Below are 21,518 nucleotides of genomic sequence, written 5' to 3' on the forward strand. Positions count from 1 at the left end.
TATAAAATATTATTTCTATCAAAATAATCTTTGTATTACTTGCCTCTTCTATAGCTTTATTTTCAGCACTTGTTTCTTCTTCCGTAGCTGTCATTTCTGTTTTTACTCAGCAACTTGAGATATCTGAAAGGAAGCTCATATAAGATTATTTAAATTTTTAGAATCATATTCTGCTAAAAAATATATTTATTAATTAGGAATTTTTGCCAACGTAGTGGCCGTTTTATTCACTGTCCTTTTATTTTTTTAATCCATTGAAAACTAAGCCCACCAGCAGGCAAGCGATAGTGTCGCTGAACACTGTTAGTTCGATTCGGGTTTCCAAAGGCCAATTTCGTGGTTTTCGTGCATACGAGTCATTTTCACTTAACCCTTTAACTGTCAAGTTATTTTGATGATTTGGGTACACAAATTGTCAAACTTTTCGCGAGATGCAGTCGGGTTTGACAAAGAAATGAAGCCGAAATAAACATCTCCCTATATATATTCGGGTATAACAATACGATGCACTCAAAAAAAAAAAAAAAAAAAAAAAAAATTACCCCGAGTAATACTCGGGCGTGACATTTTCGAACACCAGTGCTGTGCCCGAGATTATCTCGGGCATGACAGTTAAAAGGTTAAAAAGTCCTCCACGAGAGCATCCATCCCCGTAGGCAGATAACTCTCAAGTACTTTATCGTAATCAAGTAAGCCAAACTACTGGAAACGCAAGTAACGAATAGCTAATTTTTTATATTTTACAAGATATCTAACAAACTAGAAACTATTTGAAAACCTTTATATTCTTATAAAACACTGAATACGATATGTCATAAAGAGGAAAAGGTACACTTATCAAGATAAAGTTTACCTCTTCAAACATTGTGGTAGTATTTCTAGAAAGGGAAACTTGTTTTAGTTAGCCGGAAGCTTACTTAAAGCATTCGTAGGAAATGGCTCAAACCCATTTATCATTTAGTTGTCTCATCATGGATAAAGTTGCCCGGGGTGTATGCCAAGAGACGACGATTTACAAACGAGAGGAAGACGAAATTTGATTGCAATTTTGATAAAGAACATTGTTGGGAACAGATAGAGGAATGGGATCCGATGGTCAGTTACTGATCTTACATTGGCACAAACCTTTGAGGAGACATTCGGCTCAACAGCATTTTAAACACCCGCATGCTGCAAAGGCACTCTTCACCATGCCTTCTTCGGGATTCGAATCAGGATCCAAGACTATACAATAGCTATTTCTACTAATAGCATGCGCGACACTTCTTCATATAAATGGAGTATTTTTGCATGGTTGATAGCAACTACCAAGATAATATAAAGAACGTAATGAAATCCCCTGTAACTTTAACAGAAGTAGAGGCAGTTAGCTTGGAGCAGAACAAATTACAGGATGGTACTTAAAGCTGCGATTTCTTTGATTTACAGATATGCAGAGGCCTTTAGATTTTTTTCAAGGCGGTAAATATGAAAATCAGTGTTATCGTCACCGGGATTCGACCTACATATTTTCCACTTGCTAGATCGATGTTTTAATCATGCGCAACACTCATGGCAGAATGGAAAGATTCTTTGCATTGTGCCCCTAAAGAATGACTGATAACAGAACGAGATCCAGTCGATTAAATCTAGGAGAAGATTAGAAATATTTGGAATCAAATATCATCCGCCACATTTTCAGTTCTTAAACCAACCAGCTTTGTTCCATAGGCAGAACTGTGAGAAAATAAATGTGTGTTCATCAAAATTCAAACCACGAGTCTTTTACAATAATTATTTACAAATATATTTCCTACTCTTTCTATTAAATGTTTTTCTCCTTAAAACTTCCTATTAGTAGTGCTCATATTCTTTTCCTTCCCTTAAACTAGAGACGAAAAGTAGCACTGTTAGTGCACAATTTCAGCAACTGTAGGCCTTTTTAAATTTCAATGATTCTTAATTAGTTGAAAAATTGTTATCCTGCAAGTAGTACCTTAATCAGTGATATTTTTGTGTATTGACTAATTTTATGCTAAATGATTTAAGAAATTATTCAAACCGTATTAAACCTCCTTGTTTTGTGATTTCGTCATGTCCTTTAAAATCAAGTTGTAATTAAAAGAATTAATTCAAAAAGTTAAACTTCTTTTACTATAAGTAATTAGTGAACTTACTTGTCTGCTAGCCTTCTGACTGAAGCTTTACTCTCCACTGTTGTGATCAAAAACGAATTATTAATTTACTAGAATAGCAAATCTTCCATAGTGAAATTTTGTGTTCTTAAATGGTTTCTTTAACTGTTCCTTAAAGGCCGTTTAAACACGATACAAATTTCCTGTTAACACGTCGCAACATAAAAGTTAACAACTCGCAATTTTGAGTATCGCGATGCCATTATTTACAAAATAAATCACTTCAAATTGCTATAATATTTATCGGTTACAGTTTTCTCCTAAAAATTGCTCTGGTCCATAACTTTCCATTGTATATAACTTCGCTTGACACACAAGCCTAATACAATGCAGTCAATGCAATTCCTTCCTTCTCACTGAGTGACAGCGCCAAGTTTATTATTATTATTATTGCTACTTATGAGGCGCATACCAAATAAATCTGTACAACTTGATTTTTTTTTCTAAATTTCAGTGTGGTATATAAATTAATACGTATGTAGCGAAGTAGCTGCTGCTTCTCCGCGCGCTTCTGTTCATAACCATTACCGCTATCAAGTAACTTCTACTTTTATTGCAACTGATTCTCTTGGGGTAGATCTCAGTTTTAATATCAGTTACTGAATGCTAAAGAATGGACACTGCGCAAAAAAAAAGGACAGGTCTATATTTCCTGTTCTACTTCAGCAATTGGAGAATTCAAATTGCGCTTTTCATGTCTCGAAAGCGCGACTTAGGATATGTATTAGATGTATTAGGATATGTATTATATTTATACATAGCATTGCACTAATATAGTTATTTTGACACAAAATCGGACTTTTTCTGAAACAGCATACCATTTTTTTCCATATTTCCATTCTACGACTCAAATTACTTTAAACTACCAAGTTTTAGTAAAAATCGCCCGAGTAGTTAGTTTCTAAAAAATTAGCTCTCAAAATTTTAGATCCTCAATGTTAATTGAGTTTGGTATATATTTATTTATCTCTCTTTTTTATTAATCTTGATTCTTCCTTTCACATTTCGAAATTCAGGTTCATTCCAAATAAAATTCACCCATTTTTTATAATTTTTTTTAGATTTGAAATTTTAAATAATTTTTATAAATGTTTCAAAAAAATTTGAATTATGACCTATAAAACTTTCACCATCATCTTAAAGTAGATGTATTTCTAAGTACACCTGCAAAAAATTATACTTTTTTATTCAAAATTTCCTAAGATATACATGAATTTACATATTGGCGCGTTTTGAAATATGACATATTTGTTATAAGCGATAATAACGCCAAATGTAGTTTACGAACTTTGTTAAAATTATTTGAAATAATGAACGATGGCTTTTTCCACTCGTTTTACAATGGAAAAAAAAAAGCAAGTAAAATACGTTACTATAAATTAAGAAGTTCGCCATGTGAATTATTCTTGGCGCAAACTGAAAAAACTGCGCAAAGATAAATTTTTAAATTTCTCCATAAATTTCGCACCAAATTTTACAAAATTTAATATTTAGGCATAATGTAAATAGTAGAATCGAAATGGGGAAAAACTTCGCATGTCATTTCAGAAAAAGTCCGGTTTTGTGTCAAAATACCTATATTAAAGCAGTGTTATATATAAATCTAATATATATCCTAAATCGCGCTTTTGAGATATGAAAAACACAATTTGAATTTCGACAATCGGCCCAGTAGAATGGGAGATATAGAACCGTCTCCCTTTTTCTTCCCGCAGTGTACATTCCCTGTATGAATAATTTGGCAGATATATGAAGAAGAAAACTGCAAATTCCATGCATAATAAATTTTACACATGAAGAAACCAATTAAAGGTAGCGTACACTAAATCGAAAGAAATCATTCTAATGTTCTCTGATCGTAATGGATTCTCGTTCTCGAACTGTTCAGGCCGATTCTGGTTATATTTCAATCAGAAATGGTAGTGACAAGAATTTTTTATATCCATCAATGCACTTTCTAAATGTAAAAATCTGTGTTACACTTTGAATCGTTATTTGATCATGTCGAAGTTCACTTAGCTGGTATTAGCGGTACGCATGGAAATGTCCACGAAAACACTTGCGCGGCCACCCTTCTTCCTGATATTTGAATTTAAGTCAAAATACTAATGTTCCACAGCCTAATCCACTCTACCATTGTTGGTATTTAAATTCTAGAAAATGTGTAGAAGCTGCCAGAAATGCTTACAGAAACTTCCAACTTCCAAATGGTTATAAATTGGTGAGAAGTCACTAAAGATTACCAAGAGGGGTTAAATTTTAACAGCCTGTATCCCCAGTTCTAATTGTGCTACTTATATAGTCCAAGCTTGTGTCTACTCCTATAACAAAGTAAAATGAATTACATTCACGTTAAAAAGTATACAAGATATAGTAAAAAGTATACAATGTATTAAAAAGTATGCAATGCTAGGGTCAATGCGATTGCAATAATGAATAAATAAACGGGTTAAAGTAAATAATTTATACAAATTTATCACATGAGCCAATTGTGATTTACAATTTCCAACAGTTAACGGTAAGTGTAATAATTTTCAATGCGTTCCGCATAAGATTTGCAATTACGCATATGGTTTTTTCCACATTAGCGGTTCACACTTGTGCAAATGTATGATAGATGTTGCGAACGCTCCAATTTGGTTTTGTTGCTTGGCAAGAGCTAGACGAAATCAGTTGATTGTTTCTTTTAGATGGAGGTGACCGCATCTTTCAGGAACATTTCATAAATACTTCCATTCAACAGCTGCTATTGGTCTACTTTCTGTATAAGGCCAATTAAATGTTACTTTTGTTGTCAGTTGCAAGCGAGCGCATAAATCTGAAATTTCTACAAATTTTTCTCAAATTTTTAAAATTTTTTTGTGAGTAAAATAAACGAATGATGATTTAACAGTTAAGAAATCACATTTTAACTATCATTTGGACACTCGCGAATCGAAAAAAGAAAAAATCACCAATTATTTACAGGAGAAGAGTCATTTTTTTCAAAGGATAAAAATAGCATCGAGAAAACTGCTGACAGAAGATTATTAACATGGAAACACGAGAAAATTATCAATAATTATCAAGCTATGATATTGCAAAAATTGGTAATGTTGAAAAATTTATCTTTCAGTTAAAAATGTAAAAGACCCAGTTATTTGTTACTTTCAAAGAGGTAGATCTTTAAATAATTCAAGAGGTTTATATTGCAGATGTCATGGTGAGCGGAACGGTATGATGAAAACATTTAATACAAAGTATAAGAACATAACAATTGAAATTGTAATAATATATTTAAACCTTTGTGAAATCTATGAAAAGAAGCAAAGCGTTTAAGAAACGGTCTTGTTAAACCAATTAAAATCAGCGAATTGCATTCGAGGTTTCATGTTGATCTCATTGACATGCAGTCATGGAGACTTTATAATGATTTATCAAGACAATGTAACGAAACGTACTCAGGTGAGGGCGTTAAAAACAAAACGATCCGCGAACGTTGCACTGTTGGATATATTCACATTATTTGGAGCACCGTGCATCTTGAAAAAAGGAAATCGCCGTAAATTTGCTAAAAAATAGGAGTAAAGAAGTTTCTGAAATATGAAATGAAATCAAAAATGTTCATTGGAAAGCCAAGCTATAATTAATCACGAGGCTGTGTTGAAAGAGCAAGCCATGTCATTGAAAAGATGCTATTCATTTGGCTTGTAAAATTCTATGCAACAAAGGATTTAGAAGTAATTAAATCCGTTCAGTTTACAAAAAGTAGAGCACATCATTCTGAAACAAATCGCAGTCTATGTGAAACTATTATTTAGCTCTAAGCTTAAAGTAGTTTTAAGAACCTACGTGCCAGTTGCCACTTAGTCAGGAATTACAAATGCAGATCCGAGGATGAGGATACAGGTTCAATGAATTAGGCAATAAGGAAGTAGAACTGTGTAATTCGAGTGAAGAACTGGAGATAATAACTGTTGCAGGTCCAATCAAAAACGGAACTAAGAGTGTTGGGTATATAGAAGGTGAAGCAGCATATCTGAAACAGAAAATGCCAATGATAAAAAGAGAAAAGCAAAACGGTACGTCGATGTTGAAATGAAATATTGGGAAGAAAATGTTCTTGGGGGAAAAATATTGGGAAAATATCTTGCAGTCGATGAAGTCTCAAAATATTGAAGTAGCTCGACGTTCTGCTAAACAAAGCTAGCGGAGAAAATGTTATGGCTTTTGAAATTAAACCCTTCAGCTGCTAATGTAGAAAAAACCATCTGGATAAGAATACGAGGAGGCCAACAAGTAAAGGCTGATAGCTAGGATATTATACCTGTTATAATTTTTAAGGAAAATAGAAAATTCTATAAACTAGGTATAAAGCACATCTTAAACCAACAATACTTAAACTGTAAATCACAAAAAACAAAAAGGTTCTTCATGGAAATTTTTTTATGTAATGCATAAAAATTATGTAAATTACTTGCGTAAATGTAATTATGGCGTAGCTATATTTTTGAAAGAATAAATTATCATCTGCTACTTGACAATTTTCTTTTCATGCAAAATGGAGCTTTTAAAGAAACAATGAGTGGTAGGCTATGCTTATGCTCTTTCCGAAAAATGTTGTTCGTATCTAGTTACTAAAAAAAGGTGTGAAAGCCATTGTTTGTTGATGTCTAAAGCTATGACAGGAAATATTATCAACAAGAAAGGAAAGTTATGTCAAAGTTTGGATTCAAGTGTAAATATTATTCGAAATACACACCCAAGGAACAACGGAATGTTTCAAATGTTGCAAAGGTAAGATCTTTAATGTTAAAAAAAACGTTAAGTCACTGAACGATTACAAAATTATTAAAATGCTCAATGTCAAATGTGAACAAAGTGATTAATGCTGACTTTAATATTAAAAAAGGCGAAAGAACATAATGTGAATCGTCTTTCTCCATGACATATTACCGAACGCAGAATGAGCTGCAGAATTCCTTATAATGTCATTTAGAAACATTTAGCCGGACAAAAATGGAAAATTATTGCCACATTACGTGAATACTGGATGTATTTAAATGACTTCAATAAAAAGAGATCCATTTATTTGAATCAAAGAGGAGAAATATTTTCAAAGCATGGTTCCTAATATCTAAAGAAAATGTGTCAAAGGGAGATTTATGATTATTGCTGGTTTTTCATATAATGGCAAATTAAAAATAAAGAGAGTAGACAAAAGTGTTAATATCAACTCCACATATTATCCGAAACATATTTTAATATCCTATTTTCAAATATGATATGCATTCTCTTTACCCACAGTGCCATCAGTCGTTAAAACTGCATCAAGACAAAGCAAGCAACCACACTTCAAAATCCACTGTGAATTTCATGGGAAAAAATGGAACAGGTAACGGGAATCAAGGTCATATCTTTCACTCGCATCCCTATTAAATCTCCTTTTATATCACTCATGGATATTTGAGTTTTTCGACTTTAAAAAAAAATGGATTCTCCAGACGTCGATCTGCAATCCTCCTTGGATTTTGGAAAATTGATCAAAAGGAATCGGATAAAATACTTCTTCCGAAACTATAAGAAGCTTTATTGTTTTCAAATTTACGCTGTACGAAGATAGTAAAGAATAAATATTCTCAAACAGAATGTTTAAAATACAAAACGTTTAGGAAAATATTTCTGTAAATACAATGAAAATCGTATAAAAAATGAACACACAGCCTCTGTATTTTTTATAGCGAGTATATACAGTTTCCCTAAATAAAGGATTAGGTGTCGGAGGAGCGTATAAAAAGTTAGTATAGTAATTAGTATAGTAAGTAAGTATAGTATAGTAAAAAGTTAGTATAGTAATTAGTATAGTAAGTAAGTATAGTATAGTAAAAAGTTAGTATAGGTATAGTAATTTTTAGTTCAAAACGGGCAATTTGCACAGAAGGACTATTAATTTCGTTTTGGCATTTTGCGTTGATTCACTACAAGCGTTGTTCGACTTTTCAAGTTGTTGCCACCAAATATTATCGCCCTGTATTATACTGAAATAAATTAAACAATGAAGAATATGCATAAATGTATGTATGTTTCTCGCATTGTGATAAAACAACGGTACCTAGAACCATCCAATTTTGAATAACGTAATCCTCCTGCGAATATGGGCATCTAGAAGCCCAAATTTGAAATTTGGAATTTGTTTTATTGTAGTACATTAGTAGTATACAAATTTGTACAGACATTAGGTATTTTTTGGAAGCAGAAATGATGAAAAATGAGCAACGCCTTCGCCGAGAATCAAACCACGGACCTCTGGAATATGCGCCCAACGTAGAGACATTAGGATTTTTTTTTGGAAGCAAGAGAAGTGAAGAATGAGCAACGCCTTCGCCAGGAATCGAACTACGGACTTACGCACCCAGCGTGTGCACACCACCACACCACGAAGGCATGCTAAGAAGACAGGAGAAATACCTTTTAAATTCAATATTGCCTTTTCCTTCTATTTGCATTTTAGCTTTAATTATGGCTAAAGTAAGGTAGCTTTATTTTCTTCTAAATTCGCGTTATTGAAAATCATATATTTGTCTTAAACTTTTTTCCGTAATAAGTCATTTCACTGTTCGGAAAGTGTTACTATAAAATCAGGCAAACATATTATGAGTTTACAGTCAGTCTCTTTTAAGTACAATGATAACGAAAATATGACTCTCTTTGAATAATAAAATACTATAACATATACATATTTTAGTAAAGGAAATCAGATATCATCCCTTTAGAGTACGTAATAGAAATCTGTTTGCTTTATTCATCATAACTTATATTCCGGAAAAGAAAGACAAAACACCTACAGATAATTGGCTGAAGTATTATCTCAATAATTTCTGTTTAGAGGGAATTTCCTTGTGCGTTATTGGTAAAAGAACAATAAACAGAAGTTGCTAAGACAGTGAAATCTACGAGGAAAGCAATTTGTCTGCTGTATGGCATGTAAAGAATAAATTCAAGGGGAGATAATAGTAGCAATAATATGTAAATAAATATAATATGGCATCTGCTTTCCCTTAATGATCTTTCGGATAACGAAATATTCTATTGTCTTTTTTAGAAGATACAACGGAACGTTCCACGGAAAATTATGTGCATGTAATATTTTGTCATATGGGCATGCTATCAAAACTACACGTTCGGAGGAAAACAAAGTCCAGGTGTAAAATGCTACTCAGAATGTAAGCATACTTTTCATACACTGAAACTGTACATGTAAAGCTCCGTTTCCGTTAACGTGTTTCGAACGGATAGAGTCATTAGGGAAAACGCATTTAGAATGGACGACCGTTTATACTACTGCTTTAGATTCGCGCTTGCGGGAGTTCAGTGATTAGTTGCATTTTATTGCCATCAGATATGTCTGTATTTATCTTACGAAATTCGGGCATTTGTAAAATACTTAAATTCAATTTGATTGGGAATTTTTATTTCTGCTTATCAACTGTGAAAGTGAAGCGTGTTACCAAGTTTTAGATTAGTAAGGTTATAATGCACATTATGAACATATCTAATTTCATAGAAGCTTAGGCAGTTTTTAAAAATGTCCCTGCATTTCAAAAGCTATAACTATTTATGAAATAAAACTAAAATGTACTGTTAGGGCAAAACAAATAAAAATGTTAAACACATGTAAAACTAGCCGGTGGTTTTGAAATACAGAGCAACTGTAGCTAAAGGTTAGCAATATTTGCACAGAATTAGCAGTGTTTTTCACTATATACAACCGACTGCCATGTGGGATTCTATATTTTTAAAATAAACCTAAATTTTGAGGAAACATAGATAAAATGTAACATGAAATTTTATCATCAATTTCTTTAGTGTAATACTGGATAATTTATTAGAAACCTCGTTTTATATGATTTAAAATGCTCTATGCGCAGTTACATTTTATGAATAATACACAAAATATTATTTCCAAATTATAAACTTTAAATTCATATCTCTTTTAATGAAAAAGGTATATAGATAAACTTTTGTTTCCTTTTATATATATTAAAGAACATCTCTTCATAATAAATTTTGGTAAGTATTTTGAAGTGATATTTGGTGAGTATTTTGAAGTGATATAGAAATCCATTCTCTACTATATAAATAAAACATCCCAAAGTCATTGTACATTCACATAAAAGGAAAACGAAAACATATGTATCTATTCAGGCAGTAGGCTTTAATTTATTGTTGTAACTCTAAAAATAAATTCTTGCAGAGAAAATTAAAAATTAAAATAAATAAATATAAATAATATATTAGATTTAATACATATAATAATATAAATAAATTACGAAACACAAATATAGATCAAATTGGAACACAAAGCTAAGAAAGTTTCAGACAGGATCGAAAACAGAGCACAGGATTCGAATTCACGACCCAGTAAGTGAAGCAGCACTACCACATTCACCTCCACGCTTTTGTCACAAAAAGACTTTAGCTACCAAATTTGGCATACCTGTAAGATCATATTAATGAGTTTTTAAACTAATTTTTTGGTGCTATCTCATTGTGCTATCGCCTAAAAATTTCATCAGAGTTTAGTTTTGAGCTTCTAGGGCATTTCCAAAGAAAACATTTTTTCAGAGCGGTGTTTGATTGAAGTTAGACTGACTGCTAAAAATATATTCAAAATAAAAGATGTGCTTACAAATATGTATTAACTATAAAAGTATATTTATAAATAGAGAAATACAAATTTAGCATATTTTAATGCTAAAAATGCTATAAAATTTAATATCTAAATCATGTTATTAACTTTTTACCTGTTTCAAAAGATAAGAAAATCTGCTAATGCCTTATCAGAATTCCTATAGCAGTTTGAGATACTCAGACATTCATTTTCATTAAAAGTAAATGTGTATGCAGATGTACTAGAAAATAATTTTCAAAGAAACTTTTGCTAATTCAACGATTTGAATCATACGTTTTGATAGGCCCAACAGCGGCCGAGCGGTAAGGTCGCTGAACACTGTAGTTCGGTCCGAGGTTCGAGTCCCGCGAACGGACTAGCTGTATGGATGTTTTCATGGTTTTCCTCGTGTGTAACGTGTATACGAGGCAGTTTCCCTTAGAAAGTCCTCCCTCCCTTTAGGCAGATAGCCCTAGTGTGCTTTGCTATAATTAAATAAACAAAACCAACCGTACTTTTTAATGCCTAAATTTCCTGACAGTTATCACTGCCCTACGTGAACAAGTATCGTAGTTGTAGTTGGCCCCCCTCCTTTTTTAATTAGATTCAATAGATTGCAGTTTTTTTTAATGCTCAGATTTCTCGCTATTATATCCAAGTTTCTGTAATTCATAAAGAAGTGTTTTTTTAGAAAATCATTCTTTCCTTGATCCAGCTTTCATTGTTGCTCCTGTCGCCATTATTTTTTGTTGACAGCGCCTGATTGCTCCACTTTTAACACGTTACTCGTAACGCTTTTGCAGACATACTGATAGAAATTGAACATGGTTTAACTCTATGCAGTCCGCCTTCCGGCAGTGTACCACAGTGTCACTCAAAGTTAGTTCGTTCGCTGATTGGACAAACGCATACGTACCGCAGTAATGGAAACGGGCTGTAAACCTACCAGGAAAAGTAAAAATATTTTATGCCCTATTACGTTTAACGTACTTAAATCGTATGGAAGGAAAAGAAGCATGAAACGTATCACTATATACTAATTTGAATTTCCGCATATGATAATTTTTTAATTTAATTGTAAGACATAAGTTAAATATACCATTTATAAAAATAAAATATACATAATTTATTTTAAAAATTTAAATTTAGCATACTTAGGTAATACAGTTTAATGCCCCTAAATCGTAATGCAAATTAATAAATTTCCTGATGATCTGGTTTTACTTAATTACGGCGAAGCACCCTAGAGCTATCTGCCTAAGGGGAGGGATGCTTTCGTGGAAGACTTCCTAAAGGAAACTGGCTCGTGTATACGTTACACATGGGGAAAATCACTAAGACGCTTATGCAGTAGCCTGTTTGCCGGGACTCGAGCATTGGACAGCATTACCAGTGTTTAGTGACTTTACCACTCGAGCATTGGACAGCATTACCAGTGTTTAGTGACTTTACCACTCGGCCACTTGGTAGGTCGAATATTTAGATGATCCAGCATTTTACATAAGTGGATCTAACTACACCTGATTATTTACATCTGATAATTATAGTTCTGCTAATATTTAATCCAGCGGTTCTCAACCTATTTTGACCCATAAACCACTATCATAGTGTTTATCTAAATAAATGCATACGCACTTTTCAAGTTTTTAGAAGAAGAGATTATTCCCAAAACTTGAAAAATACGTATACATTTATTTAGATATACATTATTTTTTATGTGCTTTACAAATTAAACAGCACACCGTTTATAAAACTTTGATACAAACTTAAATAAAAGTAGTTTTGTTTAATCCTCATAAAATAGAAGTAAATATTTAACAGCTATATCAAAGGCTGCAATATTCTCCTCCTGAAACTACGAAATTTCGCCCAGTTGAAAACCACTGATTTAAGCAATATATATTATATATATCAAACTATGAATTTATTAAACTTTCTTGTTGCTCCAGTGCTTAAAGAATGGGCTTTAGTTTCAAATTTATTTGATTTTGAGCTAAAATAAGCTTACGTTGGCCCTGAACAAAGTTAAATCTAATTATGTGCATAAAAATATTAAATTTTACTTGTTTAGTTTTAAAAAGCGAACATTAGTAAATCATTATTAACTGTAACAGTTATCTGTTTCCATACGGAGTATTAATTCTTACCTTCTTTGATAATACAGTCAAACAGGACCAAAGTACGTAAATTACACTTTTCAGTTGTCAGTTCCTGAGATGCCTGTCGCTAGGGATGAAATGTTGATAAAGTAATATTTGGTTGATCTTAGTCGTCAGAATTAAACAATGAAAATGATTCGACCTTGAAACATTAAGGAAATTCTATAATTTTTGGAAAATGCCTATCAGAGAAAAAATCTTTCCTTCTTACAGAAAACAGGAATTCATTATCTAATACTTTAAATTACGATTATTTTCATTGTAGTATTTTTCGGATTGTAAGATATTATGTTTTGATTTTATCTTATTATATTTAGACTTTTAATTATAGAAGTTATTAATCATAAACAACTCAATTTCTTTCCATAAAAAATATCTTAGTGAACAAAATCAAAGGCTAATTTGAGAAAAGATAATTAACGCAAATTTATTCATAAACAATTCTATGAAAGATACTGTGTGTGTTAATTAGTAATTACAAAGCTGATAAGATGTAAGCATTTACGCAAAGAATTATCAGATGAATAGGAATCAAATTTACCATTTGCAGATGTAACAAGGAGAGTAATAGCACGATTTCTCATAAACTAATACGTTCGCTGGCTGCGTACCTCACTACCTAATGTGAGTTAGGCATACGAGGCATTCATAAAATAATTATTAATTATGGGATTATAATTATGGTGAGACAGTTCTATATCTCCCAATCTACTGGGTCGATTGACTAAATTCAACTTGCGTTTTTTTATGTCTCGAAAGTTCGGCTTAGGATATGTATCAGATTTATACATATCATTGTTCTAATATCGGTATTTTGACACAAAATCGGATTTCTACTGAAATAACATACCAATATTTTTCCATATTTCAATTCTACGACTCAAATTACGTCAAATTACCAAGTTTTGTAAAAATCGCACGAGTAGTTTAAAAAAAAATGAGCTCTCAAAATTTTAGCTCCTCAATGTTAATTCAGTTTGGTATACATTGATTAATCTCTCTTCTTTTATTAAGCTTATTTCATTCTTCCTTTCACATTTCGGGTCCAAAAGCGGCCGAGCGGTAAAGACGCTGAACACTGGTTCGAATCCCGCGAACGGGCTGGCTGAATGGGCGTTTTCGTTGTTTTCCCCATGTGTAACGTGTATACGAGCCAGTTTCCCTTAGAAAGTCCTCCACGAAAGGCATCCCTCCCCTTAGGCAGGTAGCCCTAGTGTGCTTTGCCATAATTAAATAATGCCACAATACACACACCTTTCACATTTCGAAATTCAGGTTCCTTCCAAATAAAATTCACCCATTTTTATGATTTATTTTTTTAAATTGTGTTTTAAAATATTTTTATACATTTTTCAAAAAAAAAAAAAAAAAAAATTGAATTATAAGCTATAAATGTTTTACCATCATCTTAAAGTAGACGTATTTCTAAGGATACCTGCAAAAAATACAAATTTTATTCAAAATTTCAGGAGATATACGTGAATTTATATATTGGAGCGTTTTGAAATTTGGCATAGTTGTTGAAAGCGATAAAACATCATATGTGGTTTAAACACTTTGCTAAAATTATTTGCAAGTAGAACCTTTTTTTCCTCTCATACATAATGTAAAAAGTTAAGAACAAGGTGCCTTTTTTGCCGCTCCGGCATAATGGAAGGGAAAGGAAAATTGGTTGCCATATATTAATAAGTTCGCCAAGTGAATTATTTTTGGCCAAACTGAAAAAATTTTGCCAAGATAAATTTTTGAATTTCTCCGTAAATTTCGAACTAAGTTTTACAAAACTTAATATCTGGGCATAATTTGAGTCGTAGAATCGACATATGAAAAAAAGTATAATTGGTATGTTATTTCAGAAAATTCCGATTTTGTGTCAAAATACCTATGTTAGAACAGTACTATAAATATGTCTAATATATATCTTAAGTCGCGCTTTCGAAACATGAAAAACGGAATTTGAATTTTGTCAATCGGCCCAGTAGAACGGGAGATATAAAAACTGTCCCCCCCCGTTTTTTTTTTCTTTTTTTTTTCTGCGCAGTGTACAATTAGTTAGTTTATCTAAGATATGCGTATGAAGGACTTCCTTCTTAAAGAATTATTGAATTGTCAACCCTTTGGAAACTCGTACAAGAGTGGGAGATATTAATCTTGAAGTTGGTGAATTTTTCATAAAAGAAGGTTTGCTGTGGAGTAATTGCATCGGTGCCTATATAGACGGTAGTGGAGCAATGGTTGTTGCAAATACTATATACGTACCCAAAGATTAAAGCTAATGGTGATGAACCCATCGTTTTTTACTCTCTACATGATCCGTCGAGCAGTCGTAGCCGAAATATTAATTAATTAAGTTCAGAAAATTGCCAACCTGTTTAAGTGTTGTGCTTTGTGATGCTATAAAAATCATTAATTTCACAAAAAGCATTTCGCATCGATATGAAATCCCAACCACCAAAATTTAATGAGTTTGCTACATGCAGGAGTACAGTGGTCCTTAAGAAAATGAAGTTTATACAAATAGTTACAGTTGAAAGTTGAAACTTTTATATTTTTAATTAAACTTGTAAGCAGATCCCCAATTTCGTTGATTTTTTTCCACCGTGAAGTATGGCTATTAAAACTGTATTATTTGTCAGATATTTTTAAAAATCTGAATGATTTAACATGTCACTTTAAGGAAAACATTGTTACGTATTTACCTTTAATATAAAATTAAAAATTTTAAGGAAAACATTGTTACGTATTTACCTTTAATATAAAATTAAAAATTTTATAAAAACTACTGTTTTCTTTTTAAAACCGTGAAAAAAATTTTGAAGTTTATTTTAACACGTGTTCAGTATGGAAAAATAGAGTTGGATGGATCATTAGAAATATTTACAGCTATAGAAACTTTTATAGTTGAAAATAAACTTTTATCTCGAAACGCATGATTGAAGTATCTATAGAAAAATAATGAAAAATATTTTCCTTTAAATTTTAATGTATGAAAAGAAGATACTGTTGATAAACGTTTCAAATGATCTTTAATTGTTCAACTGTTCATAAACGGTTCCGTCTGTTCGTTTCAACTGAAACGATTAATGTAAGTTACCATTAAAAGTTCAAAGCTTTTTTTAATTCCCAAGCGAAACAGGTTTAAAAATTTAATTTTCCAAAAAAATCTTTAAATGAATTCAGGCTGGGATTAAGAAGAATTTCTTACACTCTCTGAAATGGGCCTCAGCTTACTATTGAAAATTTCTGTGCATATTTAAGTTAATTTGATTGCCTTCTTATTTGTTTGTTTTGTTGGAATATTGTGAATTTATATACTTATTTGCAGCTTTTGGAGTAATTATTTTATTATTTATTTTTTATTATACATAATGTTTATTTCGTATACAGAATTGTAATGTTTTCAGTTCTGACTCAAGTAGAACGCGAGATACGAACAAATACTCTCCTCGGCGGCTTTGACTACTTATTTTTCCCGAAGCTTCCAGAATCCGATGCTGCACCAAATCCGTGCTCATGTTACCGTACATAAATATGACTCCGAGAGCTCTTGGACTTTTGCCTCACCAGTACTAGCATTCCCATGACCCTTGAGGAAATTGAACTCTCATCGGACTCCTTCCCAGTCTTGAAAAAAATTCGAATCGAAAGCCAATATCTCCAAAGCTCAAGGCCAACATGGATTGGCGCCTGTTTCATAATGTTTTAAAAATTACCCTCCAAAGCTTGATGGCTTTCATGCCAGACTTTGCGCTGATGCAACTATTAATGCAATTAGGCATGCACATAATGAGCCTATAACTGTAGTATAATGCAGCCCTTCATTTCGCAACTGCCTGGGAAGATTAGAAAGCTCATGGGAATTAAGAATCGACTTAGGAAACATAATCGCATCCCCTGGAACCCGGAAACTAAATCTAATATTAACATAATCAGCAAAGACATTAAGCACCAAACTAAGGAACACAAGAAAGGGACATAGAGAGAGATAATCGGAAATTTGAATATCTATCGTCTTGCTTTGGAAATTCTCAAAAAAAAAAGGGAGAACCCAGTGTACAGAGAGACTCTTCACTTTGAAAATCATACAGCACACACTGATAGAGAAAAAGCAGAAATTTTTGCGAAGCACTTGGAAATACAATTTATTTCCAATTCCAACCCTGCTGATCAGTTTTTTACCGGGCAGATGAACACATACGCTGATGACTGACTCAACTCGCCTGTAGCTAACGTCATCGAACTCACGATTCTAGGAGAAATCTAAGCTATTGTCAGGAGGCTGTTCTCAAGAAAAGCGCCAGGCGAGGGTGGAAAGGAACAACATGCTTACCGAGAAGCATGTTATTCCATGTAATGTATGAAATGGAAATTAATGTCATCACAAAGTTAACGAGCACAATGTATTCGTGCCTTGCACGAATACATTGTGCTCGTTAACTTTGTGATGACAAAGTGCACTTATACTTCAATTGACCATGGAAAAAGGAGAACATATTCCAGTCCCCAAAGTCTGGAAAAAATCATACGGCCCTGGGTGGATTCTGCCCGATTAGCCTTCTATCAGAAATTGGAAAATTACTTAAAAAGTTGATCCTGCGTTAGTTCAAGCCTTTTTTAGATCTACTTCTAGACAAGCAGTTTGGATTTAAAAAATAATTAAACACAACGAAGCAATTATTGAAGATTGTAGAGTTGTGAAAGCTATCGACCACGTTTGGCATAATGGGCTAATAATTTACAAGCTGCTGTCTTTGAATTTCAGCAAAGAAATTATCTAATTCTTAAATCCTCTATCGAAGAGCGCACATTTGCAGTAAAACAAAGCTCAACATATTCTTCCTCGAAGAACTGCCGTGTAGGAGCTCCGCAAAGTTTCTCTTTTGTTCTGGTGCTTTATTAAAATTTAATAAAGCACCACTATTTAAATGATTTTCCTAAATTGGAAATGACTACAATCAGCTCTTGACCTGCTATGCAGAGGATACCACATTTGCAATAAAATCATTTTCGCCTAAGATTGTATATTTTGAATTTTTTCGTGTTGTACACAGTTGGATTTCACCTCTTCGCCTGTAGCAAGCGTGGTGGTTTATACTTCTGTTATCTTATTTGTTTCAATTATTTCATGATTGCATACTTGAAATATTACCCGATAAACTACTAATTATATCACTGCATTCAGACCCTCTCTTTGGAGTACGCTCTGACAACCACTATTCCATATAATATGAACACAGCAACAACATTAGCCATTGAGACGAAGGTCTCACTCCTTTCATCTACTATTCTTTCCAGCGTTCACCTCATCGAACTTCAATAACAGTTTTTTAGGCAAATCTTTAGTGAGTGACGGCTAATCGGGCCATAGAACTGCACACGTATAATACTTCCGTCTCCGTTCGGATGAGTTAGCGGTTAAATTGTTAATTCGTGAGATTTAATTTCACTGAAAGTTAGGTTAACTACTATTAATTATTTAGTCTGTGCATGAGTGAGTTTGGTAACTGATTATAAATCTTGCGCGCTAAAATGCTTAATAGCTGCCTTTTCCTTCATATATATATATATATAACTATTTATTTTGTGGTGTTTCCTGAACTTTTGTAATAAATAGTTACGTTTTCCTGCTAGTCTGAAGTAAATATTTAAAAAGGTATCAATGAATCTGTAGCCCGCGATAATATTTCCAACATATTTTATTATGTATTCATATGAAGCGCATTTAAAATTCTAACCTTTATGAAATTAAAAAAACAGCTAAGTCTTCAAAAGGTTTAAACGTTCTACATTCTTCAGTATCAAATATTCATCCAATTTAAGATTTGCGTAAGATCTTGTGTAAAAAACGATACGCAGCACATAAGTACATGGCTTTGTGTTTAGTAAAATTATATCACTATGCATATAAAAAAATTTTTTTTCGAAAAACTTTAATCATGATCTATTAGTAGCAGATGTGATGTTTGTATTCCTAGTTCTATATCCTCATTCACGGAAATATTTACTAGAATAAAAGAGGTCACCGAAACGAAAGAGAAACTTTGCTTTAGAAGATACAGATAAAATTCACCGATTTCTCAGATCAAAGCAACGTAGAAGCAGCTTTGAAACAATTAAGAAGCAATTTGTAGTCATTGAAGTATCCCAAGCAAATTATGACTGAGATCTTGACTTTATGTGGTAAAGAACAATTTTACTACAAATAAATACAAATAAATTCTTGTAACATAGAAAGCATTCACTTAATTTACCATAAACAAAAAATTTAAAAAGTGCTTGTAATAAAGTAAAAATAATTATCAAATTACATTTCCGATATTTAAATGTTTAGGGGGAAGTTCTTTACATTTTTACATGTGTTGACATACCAAGATCTCACTGTGTATGTAAATCGGGATTATATTTAACGCTTTTGACATTGTACTTAATAATTTTTCTTTGAGACAAAAGGATCTATTCTTTTGGTGCTTAAACATTTCACTCCAAGTGTTGTAAGGGGCCCACCAGCGGCCGAGCGGTAAAGTCGCCGATCATTGGTAGTTCGGTCCGAGGTTCGAATACCTCGGACGGGCCGGCTGATTGGGTGTTTTCGTGTTTTTCCTCATGTGTAACGTGTATACGAGTCAGTTTCCCTTAGAAGGTCCTCGACGAAGGCATCTCTCCCCTTAGGATAATTAATAATTAAATAAACCAAACCAAGTGTTGTAAAATTATTGCGTTAATATAAAAATTTTTAAGATTGCAAACTAATATGGTGAGAGTTAAAAAGATAACTGAAAATCTAAAATATTTATATAAATTGTTTGTAATATCTCACTTGTTGATGCACGTGGGAAGATTTTATGCCCAGCCTATACTTTATACCAAAGTTTACAAATTTAGAAAGTGTTTTCTGTATGCGTATCGATCACATTTAACACGATCAAATTCATTTTGGTTTACTTATTTTTATGTAAGTGGCATGTTTTACCCGTTTTGCTGATTCCTGAGCAATCAGACCTGATGTTCTTTCAAGCGACTTTGACACATTTTCCCAAAATTGTTTGGTACTTGTCTTCTTGACACATGCTTTTTATTTAGAAAGTTGTTTTCAAGAATGTTTTCAGAACACTATTTAGAAATTCTCTTCCCCCTCCGAAGGGAATGTTTTCAATGTTTGTATTATAACAACCGCTCTTGTGGTTTTATTTTGATTTATACTGTAATTATCTACAATTTCCTGGAATTACTAAGCTTAGATCATTGCCCATAAAATAATATCCACCCCAACCAGGACGAAATACAAGGATACAATTGTATTTTGAAGCAAGGAAAATGCAGAAGAACATTTCTATTTTCGTTTGAAAAAGTTCTAAAGATAACATTGTCTTGTCTTTTTCTTATTGTCCCAGTCAATGTAATATTACGTTTCAATGATTCTATTTGACCTTCCATGTAGGAAATGAAAAGGTTATCACAAATGAAGTTGTATCCTTGTAAACTTAAAATAAAATCTAATAAAATCCTTAAACTTCGATTCTTTTTTAGGTGCAGATCTTGGTTGCTTTATGAGGTATATTCCAAGTGAAGCAAAAAGAATTTATCACATAAAATCCAAACTCTTATCTCACATTTTCCAAGCTTATTTAGTATATGTAGCGGCTTAAAGAGGTATTGGGATAAAAAGAAATTTTGAAACATTTAGCGATAAAAAATTCTGTTATTATTCCAAAACTAAACACTTTCCATTGTTTTTTTCCCATCTAAGTAACATGCTAAATCTATTGTGAGAAATAATATTAGATAACACTAATGAAAAAAAGGAGATAGTTCAGATACCTTTCCTTTAAATACAAAATTAAGGTACAGAAAATATTGGGGTATTGCATTACAAATGTTATAAAGAGTTGATTCTCGATTTTTTTTTTCAAACATCTGGAAAAAGGATTTTATGGCTGGAAATAACGTTTAAGGTTTGTAGAGAAAATAGGATTTTTTTTGGAAGCAGAAGAGATGAAAAATTAGCAACCGTCTTCGCCTGAAATCGAACCACTACCTCTAGAATACCGTTGCAGCGTGTAGAACCACTACACTACGAAGACACGCCAAGAAGGTGGGAGAAACACCTTATATACTCCCCCTTTTAAAGGGCGACTGGGGTTTTTGGAGGACCCAATCGCCAAATCCTGGGTGTGGAGAGTCATCATCCATCACCCTTTTAGTTCGAGTGCCATATTTCGTGTAGGGACATTAGGTATATTTTTGGAAGACGTAGAGATGAAGAATTAGCAGCCGCCTTCGTCGGGAATTGAACCACGGAACTCTGGAACACCGGCCCAGTGTGCAGAACCACTACACCACGAAGGCACGCCAAGAAGGTGGGAGAAATACCTTATAGGTTGAAAAACTACTTTGTTTATCTGACTGTAAGAAATTGCGATTTCTTTTGATGCGCGCAAACTTAAAATCTATCATTTTAATAGAGAAAAATCTAAGAAGGAAATAGTTGAATTATTGAATTGAAAATAAAATCTACAATTTAATTTAAGTTTGAAA

General features: G+C 32.7%; 1 protein-coding gene across 1 annotated transcript in view; it reads right to left on the reverse strand.

The window, feature by feature from the left end:
* LOC118190015 (SEC14-like protein 2) overlaps positions 1-13,095 on the reverse strand; it is a 70,353-nt gene extending 57,258 nt beyond the window's left edge. The window contains exons 1-2 of the mRNA XM_085810611.1: positions 12,972-13,095; positions 44-123 (exon numbers count right to left, since the gene is read on the reverse strand). Of these exons, the coding sequence (XP_085666737.1) occupies positions 44-94 (51 nt within the window). The 5' untranslated portion in view covers positions 95-123; positions 12,972-13,095. The remainder of the gene's footprint in view (positions 1-43; positions 124-12,971) is intronic.
* Between the last annotated feature and the right edge of the window lie 8,423 nt (positions 13,096-21,518).

The sequence above is a fragment of the Stegodyphus dumicola genome, chromosome 2 (genome assembly GCF_044657685.1).
Source record: "Stegodyphus dumicola isolate Sdum_Otavi_A_Nest chromosome 2, ASM4465768v1".
NCBI lineage: Eukaryota > Metazoa > Arthropoda > Arachnida > Araneae > Eresidae > Stegodyphus > Stegodyphus dumicola.